This window comes from Morus notabilis, unplaced genomic scaffold (genome assembly GCF_000414095.1).
Source record: "Morus notabilis unplaced genomic scaffold, ASM41409v2 Scaffold337, whole genome shotgun sequence".
Classification (NCBI taxonomy): domain Eukaryota; kingdom Viridiplantae; phylum Streptophyta; class Magnoliopsida; order Rosales; family Moraceae; genus Morus; species Morus notabilis.
In genome coordinates this window covers 814,645-835,222 of record NW_010359286.1, presented here as the reverse complement: position 1 = coordinate 835,222, position 20,578 = coordinate 814,645, and the positions used below count along the sequence as shown (strand labels likewise).

At 29.3% G+C, this 20,578-nt stretch overlaps 1 protein-coding gene across 1 annotated transcript; it reads right to left on the bottom strand.

The window, feature by feature from the left end:
* Positions 1–11,659: 11,659 nt before the first annotated feature.
* On the bottom strand, positions 11,660–14,977 carry LOC21406528 (ubiquitin-conjugating enzyme E2-17 kDa). Its single transcript, XM_010094093.2, has 5 exons — positions 14,919–14,977; positions 13,496–13,609; positions 12,789–12,916; positions 12,157–12,261; positions 11,660–12,066 (listed from the first exon to the last, which is right to left on the bottom strand). Exons 2-5 carry the CDS (start codon positions 13,563–13,565, stop codon positions 11,923–11,925), a joined length of 447 nt encoding a protein of 148 aa, XP_010092395.1. The 5' UTR covers positions 13,566–13,609; positions 14,919–14,977; the 3' UTR covers positions 11,660–11,922.
* Positions 14,978–20,578: the final 5,601 nt, after the last annotated feature.

Here is a 20,578-nt window from a genome sequence, read left to right as displayed (position 1 = left end):
TAGATTGGAATTGTAAAAGTAAAGAAGAAGGAGAGAAAATTGAGAGAATTTTCTCGAGAAAATTGAAGAAGTAAAATTTTCTCGAGAAAATTGGTTCTGTTTTGCTTTTTTGCAGTTTGGTTTTGGTTTTATATAAATACATACAATTCTGTTGCTGCCTCACTCTCTTTTTTTCACTTTCTCTCTCTCTCTATTTTATTTTATTTTTAAAAGTACTTTTTTATTTTGAAGAATTCGATTAAGTTTATTTTATTTTATATTTGTATATTGGAATAATTTTTATGCTAATCTATATCTATAGATCATCATAAAAATTAGATTCTTGTTATCAAAATGAAAATATAATTCTAATATAATTAGACAGTTTTGTTAATAAATAATTAGAAAGTTTAAAATCATATATAATGGAAATGTGACAGGATATTTTTACCCGATTAAATATTCTTCTTTATATTAATACTAACGCTTCTACAAAAATAAAAATAAAAATAAATAAATAAATAAAATATTACTTTATTATTTGTGTGAATATAAAAGGTTTGTTAATCGAGCACTTCTCTTTGCTTTTTCTTTTTTGTTTATTTAAAAATTAAAAATTAAAGATTTGGCTTTGGCTTTTTTTTAATTATTTGTAAATTGGAAGCTTATACTATTGCTGTCAATTTCTCAAGACTTGCATACGTGTCGACCCAAGAATTTTCTTTTGGATTTCTTTATTACTACTATTATGTATTATTTATTTATTTATTTATTTATTTATTTATTAAGAGTATCACTGTTTGACTGTTTAGATTTAGAATTTTTTTAGTAGTCTGTTTTATAAATAATCTTATTTTTTACAGTTAAATTTAGTAAAAATTAAATTAAATTGAAAAGATATACAATATAAATAAATTATAATATAAATTTAACAATTAAAAAATAAAAAATTATTAATAATCTATTTATTAAAAGATTATCAAAGAAACTTTCTTAAACTATCTTTTATCCAAGATTATTATAACTTATTTATGAACAGAATTAGTCAAAAAATTAAATATATTAATTAAAATTTATTATTATATACCAATAATAAAGGTCAAGGTACGGCCCTGGTCAATTTTGGACCGACGGTGACTCCTTGGCTGCTAATTTGCCGTATTTGTTTTGTTACATTGTACGACTTATAATCATGATTGATTTCTTGATTTTTAACAAAATATGCGGTTAGGTAAGGTTTTTAAAATGATTTTATTTTTAATATAAAAATAAAAATTAGGATATTTTGAGATCATTTAAATTGAGTTTAGTTAGTTTTTTAAAATATTATTTTGAGTATAATAAAAAAATAAAATTGTGTTTAGTTATAATTATTAATTAATATATTATAACATTATTGATAAATATTAAAAAATAAAAATAGAAAAGGAATAATAATTTTTAACTGTTTTTTAATTCTTTCACAAAAATTATTCTCGTTATTTTTTATTTTCTTTTTCTTTTTCAAAATATTTACTAAATAAACACGGTTTAAATACCATTTTTATTTTTGTGTCTCAAAATACATACAAAAACATTAAAAAAAATCAATTCCAAACTCGCTTAATAATTTTGACTCTCCCGCTAAAACTTATTAAGTTCAATTGTAGTTATGATAATTATATAATATCCTAAGAAAGTATTATATAATTTAATAATATTCTTAATTCATATGCGCCTTATACTAGTGTGGCTGATGCACTACAAAATTAGGCAGATTGCTACTACTAGTTCTGTTCAGTTGGCTCAAATTAAATTAGCCCACCACGTTATATAATAATAGTAGTCTTTAAAAGGGAAAATATAACACAATATAACATAACGTAATTAGTGAAATATCTTTTGAAAATACATATATATATATATAAGTTTAATATACATGATCTTTCTTTTACATAGCATTTTATTCCTAGATTTGAACAGAAAACTTTAAATATAAATTTAATTTTGTATGAGAAAATAATGTAACAAATAGATTTAAACAGTAATTTGAATTTATAAAATAAACAGAGGAATCAAACAAAATCAAAATATAAAGATATTTTTCTCAAAAAAGAATCTAGAGTTTTTTAAGGATTTTATTTGGTGTTATTTTTTTTAAAAACACCGGTGTTTCTTATTTATCACGAGTCATATCAGTATTAAATTTACTCAAAAGTCAAATCAAATTGTAAAAATAATATAAATCTAACGCTGCTAAGTAAGAATTACCGGTATTCTTAAAAATACAGAGAACACCATAAAATTTCTTTTTTTTTAAAGGTTTTTGACTTAAATCTAGAGTTATTTTAGATAGGGCATCATCACACGCACACATATATAAGTTTTCTCCTTCTACAGAAAAACAGAAATGTGAATTCATGCATGAATCATCCAGAGGATTAGTATTCTTTATGATTTATGAAGAATATGTCTTTGTTATTTGAAGGGATGTGGAAGCATCAAAATTAAAATGGCAGAAACAGTTGAGTAGCGAAAAAAAAAAAAAAAAAGCAGAGACAGTTAATTTATTAATGTCACTTGCAAAGTATTTAATTTTTGCAGTAGTGGGACCCCCTATAAATTACTACCACCTCTTGTTCTACTATGTTTTTGTCAATGTCAATTAATCAATCTCCAAAATTCACATGTAATAAATGTACATGTATATATATATATATAGATATGCATACATATATATTGTCACAGGGATTTTGTGGCTTGGCAATTGGCAATTTGGCATCCACCAACAATAAATGCAATATCTATTGTTTATTCCCACAACAGTCCAACTACTCTGTGTCTTTATTCTATATTTGATCATTACTTAACATAGACTAAAAGGAATAATAAATTTCTCGTAGAAAAGAAATAATAAATTCTTAAAAAATAATGGAATAAAAAGTTGAAGGGTAAAGCCACGTATGTATATGATTTTTTATTCTTTTTTGAGAAATTATACCCTTATTTATTTCACCGATTTAAATTTAAAATTTAAATTTTACTATAGTAAAAAATTCTCAAAATCTATTACATCCACTATTTTTATTATAATAAAAAATTCTTATATAAAATTACATATCAATTTAAATTAAAAACTTAAATTAGCGAACTAAACAGATCCCGTATATGATTTTTTATCTTCTTGAAGAAGGAAAAATGTTGAAATTACTAGATTTTGACTTGGATAGTTTTGATTTGACTTAAAACAATAAATTTTACTAGGGAAAGGTCGGAACGCCAATTATCTCATTTCCTTTTCCAATCAGAAATTCAGAACTGGATGCATTTCAAAGCTAACACAAACACATCACCTTATATGGTCACCAATCTCAAGTCTTACATCACTCTGATGCAAATATATATATATATAGTGAGATATGTAAATTAACTTTTTTTTTGTTATATATACAGTAATATTACATTCAATAGCTATGATATTAAATTTTTTTATTTTTAAATGTTATGTATGAACCATAACAAATATTTATATATTTACACATTCATGTGTATATTATTCTCGTAAAATTTACTAGTAATTTTCTCTAAAGAATATATATATATATATATATACACACATATATGTGTATATATTTATATATATCAAACCCAATGGTGAAGAAAGGCCACTGAATTTTTTAATGCAAAAGGATGAGAAAATTAAAGATCAAGATAAGGCAGTAGCTGGAGGAGCCACTCATTCTTCCTCTGGAAAATTAAAGGGGAAGTCCTTCCAAAAACAAGGCAATAAGAATTTTGTGTGTTTGCCTTGGCAGATATCTAATTCAGTAGTGCTACCGAACAAAAAGTACTATTCTCCTTAATATGTACAGATGAGTTGTCATTGTGGATAATTTATTGGAATATCCTAGTTGTTGTTTCTTATTAATATTGTTAGTATATATAAATGAAATAGTTAAGGAGAAGAAAAAATTAATTTACATAAGAAATGAAGGAGAAGAGGAGTGCGGTTTTAATGGTTACTCTAATATTTATTTATCGATAAGTATTATTATTTCAGTCGTAAGATATTAATTCAATAGTTGTAATAAATTAGATAGTTAATAAAAAAATTATGACAATTAATAAAATTATATTCTTATCACGCCAGTCATCAAATTTTCTATATTTGTAGAAATATAACCATTAAAAACTATAGTTATATATAATATTATATATGTGTGTACGTGTGTATTTATTTAAGGTGCTTGTCAATAATTATCAAATGTATATAATTAGGGATACATATGACTTAGAGTCAGCATCAAGTTTTGAAAAATAAAGTTGATTTTTTTATTAAAAAAAAAAGGTTTTGACCAATATGAAACTTTTTTGACGACTTTTTAATTTAGAGTGGAGTATGCAAAAAGGGTCAACTTTAGGTTGCTTGATGAAAAGAATTCCTAATTGTCTTTCCAAGATTATACAAGCACAAGTCCTATGTTTTAAATTTGATAAATAAATAAAAAGATAAAAAATGAGATTTAGCGAATTTTGATAAAGATTTAACGATCTAAAACAACAAAATACTACGAAAGAATTCTTGAAAAACTCAAAGGGTATACAGACGTATTCAACAACAACAATACAAGTAACCCTACTGCAGTATCCATCGTAACATATATTTTTTCGTATCAACCAAAAAATCAATGTTAAAAATCTTGATAATTCTATTATATAGCCAGAAAATTTCTTACTGATCATAGAGCTCTGTATTAGACTGTCAAATTTATATCACACTATCTCAAATTTGTATAATTTCATTTTAAAGTGATTTTAATCAAATCTAATGTTCAGAAACGCGCACCTAAGCGGTCAATTTTGTATACTTTCATTTTACAGTGATTTTAATCGGACTTAATGTTCAGAAACGTGCACCTAAGCAGTATAGGTACTATAGTATAAATATTAAAAGATGAGATATTAAGATGGGTTTTTGGGAGTGTCGAGGTCGATAGTAAGGTCTCTTTCGAAAAGACAGACACGACTTGTCTCTCGTCTTCCCCCCAAGACTTGCAGTCACTTGTTGCTTTCATTACCTCACTCACCCCCTACATGCATGTTATTCCCTTTTGTACATAGGACCATATGTACATATATATATATATATATTTATACACACACCTATAATATATCTATATATATTTGCTTAGGAAGGCGTATTATTATTTTTTACTGCATGCATGCATGCACTTGTTGCTGCCTAATGAGAGATCATGAATAGATGATAATGAAATATACAGAGATATATATATATATATATATATATGAGGATCAGACGAAGGTTCAATAGTTGTCGTTACGAGTGTCGGTAACACCCCACCACAGAAAACGACAACACATGGAAATATATAAGATTACCTTTCAAGATCCCAAACTCCAACTTTTCCTTCCACATATATATATATACATACGTATATCATTATTCAATATATTCACCACCATTACCAGTGTCTTTTCCCTCTCACGTGATTATACTTCTTACTCTCTCATTCCCTTTGTGTTTTTGTTGTGTCCATTTCTCTAGATCACCTACTTATTATTATTATTGTTATTATTAATATTTGGTAGAGAAAAGTTTTTTGTCCATTTCCCTAGATCTCTCTTTGTACCTTCTTTTTACTTTTCTTCAGTACGAATAAAAATTTTTGGAGAATTTTATAGTAAAGTTCCCAAAACAAAAATAACTTGTTAATACTATACAATTCAACGTCAGATTTTATAAAATTAGAACCCATTTAGTTCGTTAATTTAAAATTTTAATTCGAGTTAAGATATAATTTTATATAAAATTTTTTTACTGTAATAAAAAAATTAAATGTTTTTACAGTTAAAAGTTTTCAGAAAATATTATATCTAACTTTTTTGTTACAGTAAAAACTCTTAAAAACATGTCACATTTCAATTCGAATTGAAAACTCGAATCTGCAAAGCGAACGAGACCAAAATCTAACTATGCAAAACAAGAATACTCATATGATAGACAATCTATTGGGTGTGTTTGAAGTTGTTTTGAATTTTGTTTTTCACGTTTTTCGAGAAAAAAAAATAAAAACGGAAAAAAAACAGCGTTTGACATACTTAAAAACAGTTTGAAGTTGTTTTGAATTTTGTTTTTCACGTTTTTCGAGAAAAAAAAAATAAAAACGGAAAAAAAACAGCGTTTGACATACTTAAAAACAAAAAAATGAAAATGAAAATGATTTTTTGGTTTAGTATAAAATGAGAGAGAAATGAAAAATGAATTTTAATCGTTTTTTATTTTTTGTTTCTGTTTTCTCCCTTCTCGAATAGAGAGAGAGAGAAACATTAATAGATTTTTTTATACTGAAAATAATCTCATAAAAAAATTACCAAACGCATTTTCATTTTTGATTTCTGTCTGAGATTGAAAACGTTTTCATTTTTATTTTCAATAAAATTATTTTAGAATGAGTTTTAAACACACTCATTGTATCCTTTCTCTCTTTTTTTTTTTTTTTTTTTTTGAAGTTTTGATTGACAAAATTCTTGGTAGAAAGTGGCTAGAAAACTCGAATTACAAAGACCCCGTGATTCCCTTTGTCTGACATAAAAGCATTTTGGGGTTAACGCTCATTCACATGTAATACAAATACATATATATATATATATAGCTGTTTGCCTGTCTCTGTACTACCATTACAATCTAATCTATAACAAATATTATTCTATATTATTTATATCTGTATATGTATACGTACAGAGAGAGAAAAAGAATAACAAACAAAAGAGTAGATTGTGGATGATCTCTTTAACTCCCCTGGTTATCGCCACATCTTTAGTGGGTTACTGAGCACCAATTTATAATTTTTACTTTTTTATTTTTACCATCTGATTCTCTTCATCATTTTTCAATTACTATATTATAATTGTTCACTCAAAAAAGCATTGTTCCCCAGACATTCCCCTTGGTTTTTCCCCTTAATTAACTATTGTATTTGGTCAACGGTGCTCTTCTCTCAAAAATAAATATTTATACATTAAAAAAAAAATTGGTTTGCTTCTCTCACTCATTTGGCTTTTACACATTTTACTCGAACCAAAGCTTTCATATTCTTTTCAACTTTTCCCCCTCCCTAGTTTCATGTCAGAAAATCTTTCCAGATTCATGTACAATTTACTTGATATATATGAAAAATAAAAATAATAAAAATAATATAGGGTATACAATATTGTAATTTGCAACATTTCCCTAGAAAGTTTGAGATGTTTACTTACGCTTTTCCAAAATAAATGTGCTCAATGTTATGTCTAAAGGATACGGTCCCGTTTATTTTAGCGATTTAAGTTTAAATTTTGAGTTTTATTACAATAAAAAAAATTTTAAAAATAATTATATTTAATTTTTTTTATTACAGTAAAAAGTTTTTATATAAAATCATATCTCAATTCAAATCAATGAACTAAACGAGCTCTACAAATATGAACCTTGAAAGAAATACAAAGTAACTTATAGGACTATCCTAGATTATAATTTCTACATATATATTTTTTTTATATGTGTATATAGAGTACTCGAATTCATGTTTATGGGATAAAACCTTACTTTTCAGATAAATTCAGTCTCATTAATTAAGTGGATATATAGGCTCCATTCGCATAGAATAAAACCTTATTATTCACATAAAATGGATCTTATTAGGTGAATAGATCAGCTCTAAATTAATGAGACCCACTATTATATAAGTATGACGATTTATCTCTTAGGCTTAATTTGAAATTACTTTTCTATCCCAAAATCAGTTTCTAAATCTCCTTAAAAGTGTTTTTTAAAGAATTTCTTACGAATCTACAGCTAAAATCAGAAGCAGTCTAAAGACAACTTTAGCTTTTAAATAGTGCGAGAATCATCATAATACAATTAATGAAACTTTCATAATACCCTTAATGAAATTTAAAATTTATAATTTTCTCAATATAAAATTCAGACTCATAATATAATATAATATAATAATAATATTATAATTAATAATATCATAAATATATTAATAACTCTAATATTATTATTTTATCTTATAATATGATATTATAATTATAATATAATTATAATATGATATTATAATTATTATTTTATAATATATTATATATTATATTGTATTGATATAATTATATTTAGTATATTAATAATACTATAATAATTAATATAATTAAATATTAATATAATCTTATAATTCTAATATTATTATATATTATAGTGTATTATTATTATAATATAATTGTAATTTTTAATTATATTATAATTGATATATTAATAAGAAAAAGGTGAAAAAAGGAAGGCTGCAAGAAAAGTAAAAAGAGTAGCTGCAACCAAATTGCAGGCCTGAAAAGCTAGTGTTGTCGCCATCAGAACACATCAGTTATAGGTGGCAGACATTTACTGTTCCCTCTAGATTTTTCAGGAGAGAGAATATAGAGAGAGAGAGAGAGAGATTTGGGGTTTTTTTTTTTTTTTTTTTACTTTTTCTTTTACCCTGTCATTTTCCAACAGAACAGTTCAAGTTCAGATGTGGAACAACAACCCTCGTTCTTCTTTCTTTTCTCTTTTTTTATTTATTTATTTTTTTTACAACTTAATTTAACGGTAATTTAATTTTATCCTTTCCAAACATTCCATACCGACAATCCCAACAAAAACACCACGACATCACAACGAACAATGTTTACAATCCCCACCTTCAATTCGAACATGGGCCCACTTTAATATTTTACTCTTTCCTTTTTGTTTTCTGAAATTTGCTTGTCCATTTGCGAGTTTGAAGGCCGAGATAGATGTGGTAAAATGCAATCCCATTTGTGTCGTTTTACCACTTGATACAGAAGTTAGGGTTAATTTTTTTCTGCTCTGTTTGTGGAATTTGTAAAAGGATAATATATCTATCATTTTTGTCTATTGTAAGGGAAGATGAAAATTAGGGGGCAAAAAGAAATTATGTGCAGAATTTGATAATTCTTAATTGCTTGTCTTCTGTTTGTGTTCGGATAAAATATGTGTATCTCTCTTCTATATTATGTAAATATAGGTAGCTTTGTAATGGAGGCTGATTGCTGATTAGTGATTAGTCCTCTTGTTAATAAAATCATATAAGATGTTTTCAGATTAATAACATAATAGCTTTCTTCTTCTTCTCTTTTCTGTTTTGAGTTTTTGAAGGATTTTAATTCCACTCAAATTGGGCATGAATTGATTAAAACAATTGGGCAATCATTATTCCTTGAATTTTATTTTCTATGTATATACGTATGGCACATTAGATTTGTCAATACTTAGATGACAAGAATGAGAGATAAAGATGTTAATTGGAGCCCAGAAATTGAGGAACAGTTGCTTAGGCTTCTTGGTGAATTCAATTTGTTAAGCTCGGCCGATACTGCACTAAATCGAGACAAATACATGCAATGGGCGATCGTGCTAAGTAATTATTTTAGCGTCCCAATTAGTTGGGATAAAGTTAAACAAAACACAGGTCGGTTAAAAAAAACTTTTGACGCAGAGTTCTTACTTCGTAATGCAACTGTATTTTTATGTTTGGTATTTTGAAACTTATTACTACTTATAGATGACTCACTTTTATTTATATATTTTTTTAATTGCCAGTTTACCCATTCTTCATAATTATTTATATTTAATTCTAATTATTCATATTCAATTGCATAAAATCAATTAAGTAAAAAAAAGTAAAAAAATTTATATACTATTCACAACTCAAGTCTTAGTAGAAACAAACACAAACTTAAAAAGATTCTCATCTTAAATCATAACTCAAATATACACAACTAAACACAAACTCAAGTTACAACTTAAACTCAAATTATAACTCAAACTTTGGGTTGTTCTTTTGCATTTTTTAGTTAGGGTGATTTGAGTAATAATTTTGAGTTGAGTTTGAATTATACTTGAGTTGAAGTTGTAACTTGAGTTTGTGGTTGGATGTGCACATTTGAGTTATGATTTGAATTGAAAATCTTTTTGAGTTTGTATTTGAGTGGGTTAAAACTTAAATTTGTATTTAGATAGTATTTTAATAAAAACTCAATGGTGATGAAAAATTTTAATAGGGTATATGGGTGGAGTTTTATTCGTCTTTTCGTTGTCAATGCATAGAAAAAAGAATCATCTCATCATAATTAAAATGAAAAAATTATGACATTTTTAAGAATAGAAAAAATACTGTTCATTAATTTGAGTTTGAGTTTCTGAATTCGAGTTGAAGGGAAAACTTGAACTCGAGTTTAGCTCCAAACTCGAGTTCAAATTCGAGTTCAAACTCAAATTTTATAAAAGAACATGAACTTGAATAAAATTATAACTCGAATTCAAACTTTTTTTGAGTTTTGTTCTTAAAAAAATGACCCCTTAATTTAAAATCTACATTCAAGTTACCATAACTTAAAAATTACAAAAGAACAAGCCTAGAGAAATTAACTCAAGTAACAGTGGGAAAATAAAATCGAAAACATGGTAGGTAACTCTCAATTAATTTTCGAGTTTGGTTTCGAATTTTAACACGCAGAACACGAACTTGGACCAAGTTTGGTTCTCATGTGGGCCTTTCTCGAGTAATCTGCAACAACCGAACAGGTCCATTATTATTAATCCTACTTCGACCCCTCTACTTTAGTTGTTTAAGTGAGACTTTTGCCATGTGGTCTTTGAACATGACTTTGCTATATAGGTGTCTAGCACATGTGCATTTTGCTTTGCTTTTACAATCATCAATGGAAAATAAAGTTATGGCATCGTTCATTTCACCGATTCGAGTTTTCAGTTTTAAGTTTTTACAGTAAAAAGCTCTCAGAAAATATCACATCTAATTTTTTCTATTACAGTGAAAAATTCTCACAAAATGTCACATCTCAATTTGAATTGAAAATTCGAATCCGCAAAGTGAACGAGGCCTATATAACTTAAGTGACAAAAGAAAAAAAAAAGGCAGAGAATAGCTTTCCATTATTGTATTTAGTATGAAATTCCTACACTAATCCTAAAATTGGAGTTCTTTCAAGGATTTCAAATCCCTCGTCTAATCAACTTCCTCCATTTTCTCTTCTACCGAACAACCATGAGTTACAATATCCTTCAACCCCCTAACCCCTACTAAACAATTTCCCACTAAACAATTTCCACTTTTCATACCTACCAAACAAACTCTTCGAAAAAATTGGAGAATGTGCACTCTTAATTCACCTCTCTAAATTTGTGCCCTCCTGAACTATGAAACTCAGTTTAAAGAGCGAAAGTGAAATGCCTTCCCGCCGCTTCTCTTTCCTACCAAAGATAGTGTAAATGCCGGAAAGCCCTTTGATGAAAAAGAAAAAATTTGCAATCAACATTTAATATGAAAAATAAAATTTATTTAACTTACCCTTAAAAGTGCGTAAATTTAAATTTTAATCCATTACTCTTAATTAATATCCTTTTAACTAATATAATATTTAACTTAAAAAGATATTAATCAAGAACAATAAATAAAAAATTCAGACTACTCATGTACTCAAAAAAATATTTCTCATTTTCCCCAAACCAAATAGTCACCAGACTGGCCCAACCAAATGAGATTGGGTTCTATTTATCACCTAGTTCTAGACTACAGGCTCAAGAGAAATATGCCAAGAACATGTATAGACTAAAACTCAAGGCTGCAGAAAATCATAATAAATAATAATGCAATCAACACCACCAAGGACCAACAATTTTGCAATCAACATTTCTACTACTATTATCAACCATCTAAAATAACAGGCCCAGTTTCAACGGATGACCATATGTAAAACCTTTTCATTGCAAAAGAGCATGAAAACAGACCAAACAAGTTTTTTTCGCTCAATCTCTGACCCACTCTCTCTATTTATTTACTACTAAGACAGCTTGATATGCTCCTGAGTCCCTGACAGAATGACAAACCCTCAGCCCATCGCATATTTCTGAGTCCAGGACCGAGCAGTTGACTCGTACTTCACTCTGTCGGTTTTGTACATGTGCGCGATTTCGGGCACAAGAGGATCATCCGGGTTTGGATCAGTAAGCAGTGAGCATATCGAGAGGAGGACCTGCAAGAAACATACTAGGTTTTAAACCGAATAACAAGTAGATTGCGCAATAGCAGAACTAAAAATGAAAACTTGAATCAAGATCTTTACCTTGGATATGGTAAGAGCAGGGCTCCACTGCTCTTTGAGGATGTCAAGGCAGATGCTACCATTGCTATTAATGTTGGGATGGAAAACCTTTGTCCGGAAGGAAACCTGCGTGAGTCCAATGCATAGAAATAAGCAATTCGTGCAAACCACTATTTTCCTTAAACATGTCGACAACATTGCAATGGATGATGGAACTAGTTGAAATTCCTATAAAAACTTGGCTGACAACTCTAGCCAATTCAGCCATATGCTCCTCCTGTTTTCTTGGCATTGGATGGAACACGTTCAAAAACTTGATAAAGATACTAGCATAAATTCCTAACACGCCAAAGAACCAAGCAAGGAAATGACAAATTCCTGGACCTATCATGTGTATTTAAGCACGTATTTCAATGCCACATATAATAAGAACAACGAAACTGAACACTGTTCACACAAACCATCCCAAGGACAAGAATGGAGTAAGATTTGGAGCAACAAAACCAAAGTACACTATATTAATTAATTAAAGAAGACAAATCACACAACTGCGGACATGGTGACAGCAGTATGTTTAGATAACAAGTATGCATGCATAATAAGGTCCAAATTGAAAGAAAACAGATAAAATGATAAAATGTGTTTTTTTGTACCTTTGGTGGCTTGAATGGGTAATCAGGTGGGAAGTGAATGGATACAAGAAAAACACCTCCAGAAAAAGGACTATCAGTGGGACCCATAATTGTTGCTTGCCAGTGAAACATGTCATCGGCCACAGGACCTGAATGATCCTCTTAGTAAGTATCAACAGCAGTAATAGTTTCGTATATTAAAAACAAAAATCAAACTTTCTGTTGTAAACCAGAACTTAGAAGTAGACACAGCCCTGATCGGAATCAAACCCAAACACCCATCTAGCACAAAACATTAACAAGGTGATACCCTTGTCTATGTTTAAGATAGCAAGTTACACCTTTCAAGTAAAAAGCGTGAGAAGTTTGTGTTGATAAAAGCTTTCTCACATAAACACTTGAAACCATTGTATGTGTAAAATCAGATTCGTGTGAGGTGTGGAAGCATAGTTAATTGTAAGTGTGCGTGTTGTTGAGCGGTTTAACAAACACCAAAAGCAATCATATTATCATCCAAACTTTAACCCATATAGACTATGACTACCGTCTACCAACCGGTCTTTCACCTCTATAGACTATGAAACAAATGTTAAAGCAAATTAGTCTCTTCTATTTGCTGGTTTGTCCATTTACCTCACAATTGATAAAGTATGGCTAAAAACCAAAAACGAAGTAATTACAGAATGCAAAGATGCCATTTGACCAAAGAGATTAAAAAATATGAATACCAGCACTGCAAGAAGCAGGAGGGTCCTTCTGTAAGTCCTTCAACTCCTTATTGATCCGCTTTGACGCCATCAAATATCCCAAAAAAGATAGAAACTTATCTTAAGAACTGCTCACTGAAAGGTTCAAAAACATGAGCTTCATTCATGAGTTAAACCAACCCCACCATTTAAAACAAAAATCTTACAAAGAAAAATCAACTTAAAAAATGAAGAGGCTAAGTTTCATGTTATGCCCACGAAACAGAAAATGCACAAGCTCGGTCCTGCGGGCCCAGATTAAGTCATAAAGGGTCCAGGCACATGGCCAATTTAATACGCGAACAAAACATAACTACGCCAAAGTACAACCAAACAAAACAGACTTCTAAATTAAAAGGGTTTCTAAATATTTGTAATTAAATTTAAAGGAACACTTTTCTCCAAATAAAAACAAAAATTAATGGACAAATTCAAGTAAAGCTCCATACAATAATTTGGAGAATTCTTTGACAGAGTAAGAAAAAAAATACTGAGCATCAGACTTTCGCAAAGTTACAACAAATTTTCACACTTTTTCAATTTCGGTATGATTCAAAGAACATAGTTCTCAGTAACTCATGTTATTTTTCACAACCTATAATAGAATTCTCCTAAAAATTTATCTCAGCAACAAAAACATTCCTTAAAATTTAATAAGCGAAAAAAAAAATCAAATTTGCAATTGCGTTTTCATTTTCATCTTAATCCCAGTTTTAAATTGCCAAACTTGAGCAAAGTTATATCTTTAAACAAGTCATAATCTCAGCCAAACAAATTTTCCATTTTTTTTTTAAAGATAAAAGTATCAAAAGAACAATAAAACTCAAAAAAAAAAAGAAGGAAAAAAAATAAACAGCAAGAATCGCGACGAAAAATTCAGATTTCAGAGAGAATATAAAAATGAAAACAGAACAATCAATCGACATATAATAGTAATAAAATAAAAACATTCCTTAAAATTTAATAAGCGAAAAAAAAAATCAAATTTGCAATTGCGTTTTCATTTTCATCTTAATCCCAGTTTTAAATTGCCAAACTTGAGCAAAGTTATATCTTTAAACAAGTCATAATCTCAGCCAAACAAATTTTCCATTTTTTTTTTAAAGATAAAAGTATCAAAAGAACAATAAAACTCAAAAAAAAAAAAGAAGGAAAAAAAATAAACAGCAAGAATCGCGACGACAAATTCAGATTTCAGAGAGAATATAAAAATGAAAACAGAACAATCAATCGACATATAATAATAATAAAATAAAATAAAAATAAAATAGAAAAAGATTCCGAAACCCTCGAAAACCACGAAGCTAAATTAAATAAATAAAAATAAAAAATAATAGGAATAATCAGAAATCATATACGAAGCAATAATCAGAGAAATACATAAATAACGGATAATCAAACTGACCTGTGTATGAGCTAGGGTTTGGTCAGGTGAATCGGAAGGAGAGAGAGAGAGAGAGAGAGAGAAATTTAGAAGAGAAAAATTGGTGAAATTGGGGGGTTTAAATAGAGAGAGAGAGAGAGAGAGAGAGAGAAGTGAAAGAAGGATTCGATTGACAAACGTAATTAAAAGGGGTGGCGCCTGGCGGTGATTCTTCTGCTTGTCACGTAAGCACACCCTCCTTTTTCGCCACCCTCTCTTCCTTTTTTTTTGCTTTTTTTTTCTTTATTTTTTTATTTTATTATTTCGAGAAATGATGTCAATTCAAGCCACCCAGCTCGGCCCAAACAATTCAAAAGGTGAAAATATGCTAGACCACATTCTTTTTCGAGTTGAACCGGTCTTGTCCGTGCGAGTAGAACTAAGCTATCTCATATTAGAGGTGTCAATTGACCCAACCGGCTACAGTAGTCAATTCGACACGGTCTAATTCTATACAGTACAAGATTGGGCCGGACCGGCACATCAGAAGGGTATGGGTTAGGCCTCATATTTGAGGCCCGCAGTCCATGCACGACCCAGACCCGTTAAGGCTCAGGCACGCAAAGGGTCAAGCACGGCCTAAGTCCGCGAAGGGCCATGCACGACTCGCGACATGAAATTTTAATGAGATTTGAGACATTTTAGTGTCAATTGGTCGACCTATGTAGTTCATTCAACCAATCATATTCTTATAATTATTCATATTATTTCAATAAAATCACATTTTTAGGGCATATGATATATTACTTTTTTTTGTTATCAAATATGAAATTATAAAAAAAAAAATCCTAAAAAATTGTTAAACATAAATGAAACTCAAGTGCATTAAGAAAATTAGTTAAAATTTTTGATACTGATTGGAAGTTTGGTGAGTACTTTTTTAAATTTTTAGAAGTTTTCTACAATACTACTGAATTACTTTCTAAAGTTTATTATCCTACTGCACATCTAGTTTTGTATCAACTATTTAATATTTCGAAAACATTCTCTTTTTATAGGGATACTGAACTTTTTGGAACTATAGTTAAGCTAATGTAAGCTAAATTTAAAAGTTATTAGTCTGGTTGTCCTATGTTATATGCATTAATAACCATTTTGGATCATAGGTGCGGAGTAGATGAAATTGAATATTTGATGACTGCTACGGCAAAAAATTTAGGCATTGATATGCAACTAACTATGACTGATGCTAGGAAAATGTTAGAAAAATTATTTGGTTTGTATGAAGCAAAATACGGAATAGGTAAAAAAGAACAGGAAACTTTGACGTCAACTAGCAGTTCGGGACCTAAAGGCTCCTTGTGGAGCTTCTTGAAGAAGAAAGAGAAAACGTCAGGATCATCATCAACATAAGAGTCTACCGAACTGGTAAAATATTTTGAATCAAATTTTGTAATCGATGACGACAAACTGAACATCTTACATTGGTGGAGGAGCAAGACCGATAGTTTTCCAACACTGTCCATAATAGCCCGTGACATTCTGACAACTCTAGTGTCAATGGTAGCATCGGAGCAAGCAATTAGTGCAAGCAACTGAATTCTTGACGAGAAGAGAAACAGAATGTATCCGGATATCTTGGAGGGGCTAATATGCGTCAAAGACTGGGAAGATGCCAGAAGGCAAAAACAACACTATATGGATTATTCAATTCAAAATTATTTTTCTAACTTAGACATAACAGAATCTTCTAGAAGCACTTAGGTTTTGTAATTTACTTATCCTAGAATATTGCACTCTTTTTTCATTCGCTAAGGTTTTGTTCCAATCTCCATATGGGTTTTACTTGGCAATGTTTTTAACGAGGCAATCATTTATGCGTACTTATTCATATTATTTCAATTCAATAAAATCACATCTTTTGGGAGCATATGATATATTTTTTTTAGTTAAATATTGCAAAAACATTTAAAAGCATCAAGGTCGGCCCTAACCCTTATGGACTAAGGCCGAGGGCCAGTGCTGGGCCTGTGGGTTTCTCTTCAGGCCCAGACCTGACACGACCCATGTCCTTAACGGGCCTGGGTTAGAAGGGTCGTGCCAGCCCGGCACGACCCTTTGACAACTCTAGCTCATACAAAAAATAATAATAATAAAATAAATAAAATAAAATAAATTAGTCTAGTCAATCCGTTCCAGTTAGGTTATTGGGCCTTTAGATATATGCTCAGTTTGGGTCTTTATGCATGTTAAGCTGGGCATTGGGTCAGTTGATATGGTCCAGTCCAAATTAACATACCATATGTTCTTTCGAAGTATCAAAATATTTTACGTCAATAGTTTGTAAACTTTCAAAAAAAAATTACAAAGACATCTTCTCTGTCAGTTAATCTAGACAAAATGTTCTTTCGAAGTATCAAAATATTTTACGTCAATAGTTTGTAAACTTTAAAAAAAAAATTACAAAGACATCTTCTCTGTCAGTTAATCTAGACAAAAAAAATGTAGTTTGACTACTAAATGATTTGTAAATTTTAAATATATCTACATATATTAGAAAATGATCCTAATAATATTTTATTACGCATAGTAACTGCATAGTACCTCATAGTTTTCCTATAAATAGGCCTTCAGAATTCATTATTCATTGTCCTCGAATTTTAGAAACAAAATTATTTCTCTCTTCTTCTTTCTAAAATACTTTTTCTTAGTGAAGGTTCTAGCTCTAATCTTCGAAGGTCAGAGTTCTGCTGATAAGGTATGAGTTCTAAACTCGTTATTATTTATGATTTATAGTTTTGTTTTACTATAGTACAGCTTACGTAAATAATCTAGGTTAATTCATTATAAGTCGTTATAATGCTCAATTACCATAAACATGAATAATACATGTATGCGTAAATAGTGACCGTATATGTGAATATTTCCCATATGCATAAATAGTCATTATATGCATGAATAGTACTCAAATGCGTGAATAATACCCTTATATGTGAATAGTGTCATATATGTGAATAGTATCCATACATGTGAATAATACTATATGCATGAACCAAATCGTATGACTGAAAAATACCGTACTATACCCAGGAATACCGTGTATGTGAACTTTATGGACTTTAGACAAAGGACCGAAGGACCAAATTATTGGACCTAATGGACAACATGATGGGATAATTTATGGACCTGAAAGTGAAGTGAAAATGGAATAGCAGTTCTATATGTTTAGTTATTATGTTAGTATTATTAATCTATTTTGGTTACTGATATAGTATTGTGGTTGTTATTATATTGGTTAGGAGTATATTTTCTTACGGGACGCTAAGACAAGGTAAGTAAAGATCTCACATACAACGCAAGTTAAAATATATTGAAAATTATTTTCAGTACGTTTATACTTACTATCTTCTGGTTATAACTTCTCATACAGTATCTTTGCATCTGCTATATTAAAGCATTGCATTCACTTTAAAGTTGAAAGATAATAGGATATGTTGCCTAAGTAATTATTTAGAAATTATTTCAAGACTAGGTGCCTTCATAGGAGTATAGAGCTCAACAGAAATTATTAAGCCAATAGTTAGCAATTAAATAAATTAAAGTTTACTCATGTAGTATTCTCCAGGGCATTAAGATGAACAAAAAGAAAAAAGCAAAGTATGAGCATAAATGAATTTTAACTTTCATGTGAGATAATAACTTTGCTTACTAAGCATTAGGTCATCAGTTTATTTATACTTGTGTTGTAGGTAAGGGAAAAAGTACATTGAATTAAACTGGAGAATGAGCAAGGTGCTAAGCTGACGTATTAGTACATATGGAACCGACCTGTTGGGAGAAAAGTTTAAAAGGGGGAACCATCATATTTTAAATAATTACGAGCGTGTATTTAAGACTTTATGATGTGAAATTTTATGAATTATGTTATGTAACAAAAGTTTAAACTTGTTCAAATTTTTGTATAGTACGTGTTATCAATTATTGTAATATATTTGGATATTCGTATCTTTGTAATAGTTACATTTTAAAAGGGGATGTTACAATTACCTTAATAAATATAAAAAATTAATAACAAAATATGGTAATTTAAAACCAATTCACATGACTAGAAAGACATAGTTTTATTTTTTTAATGCGAAACAACATTTCATTAGTCAACAAAGCATGAAACTTACAGAGAACTCAATATAGAAAACTGATACAACAAACCAAATTTGGTAGATCCGTTGGCGTCTTAGTACAGGGATCCAAAGTCCGATGATGGACACAATTTGGAGTACTTCTCTCGGCTCGTTTAAACCCTCCACGGTTGGCTCTTCCGAAGGGGCTGTAGTAAACTCTCTGCAAAAACTGATTTTGAAAGCCAGTATTCTTCTAAATCAAGCTCGCCGAAGCGGAAGATCTAGCAAAACGCATACAGAAGATGAAAAACAACACAAAACTCACATAAGGTTAGAGTTTGGTGGGGGGAACACAATTGAAATCAACAAAAACAACGAAAGCCCACATAAAACTAACGATTTGTGGGGAAACAAACACCAATACTGACAGAATGACTGCCTTTATTCCACCAATGACTAAAAAAAAAAAAGAAAAACGTCAACACGGACTCCATCATCATATAGATTGACTGACGTAGAGCGCATATGTGTATTTTAAAAGCCGGCTGATTGGAGACATGCTTCCGGTAGTTGCCCAGACTATTCTTCTTTTTTCATGCTCTCTCTTTCTCTGGAATTCTCTCTCTGATTAAATGGAAAATGACATGTATATTAATTAGTATCATATGGATATCTAAAGCATAATCCTACTTGAGTGGGTATCTAACCTTTTTTATGCTTTCTAGTTTCCATCAGTTGTACAACCTAACCTACAGATTAGATCCTAAAAAATTTAGCAAAAGAAAAAAAAATCCCAAAAACAAAATAATTTGTATAAATGATCCCCAAAAGTTCTCAAGGAAAAAGCAAGAACTACGCGTTATATGCTTTTCCATTAATTTATACATTTTGGATATGCAAAAATATATATTAGCTATAACCACTATAGTTAACCCCAAAAAAATTCTCAAGGAAAAGGCAAGCACTATGCATTATATGATTTTCTATTAATTTAGAGTTTGGATATGCAAAAATATATAAGCTATAAAACAATAATATTTTCCTCTTTCATTGACAAATTAGAAGATTTGATCCCTTCAAATTAGCCAGCAACATTACTGTTGTGACTTTTGAAGATAAGGAATAAATAACAGTACAGAAAACCAAAAAAAGAAAAAATTAGTGCCACCTTTCTTTGTCCGTTGTTATTTCTTGGTCGTCTTATTTCTAGACCTATTATTTGTTGAGAATAGTGTCCTAGAAGCATCAGATGTAATAGGATATTTATTATTTATTTAATAAAAGAGTTTATTCATTATTTTATGTGCATATGTTTATGAATATTTTATGAATATCAATGAAAATTCCATGATTATTTATGTAACCTTAAACATTGTATATAAGTGTTATATACGAGAGGATAATGTTTAAGGATAATAATCAAAAAGCAATGTTCATAATGAATTTAATTAAAGTTCAGAATCTTTAATTAAAACATTATTAATACATGTCATTCTCATTTAGAATGGTACGGTGTTATCCACACTGTTAATATGGTGAGATATTGAATGAGTGTATTTCGCATAATGAGATTATGTGGAA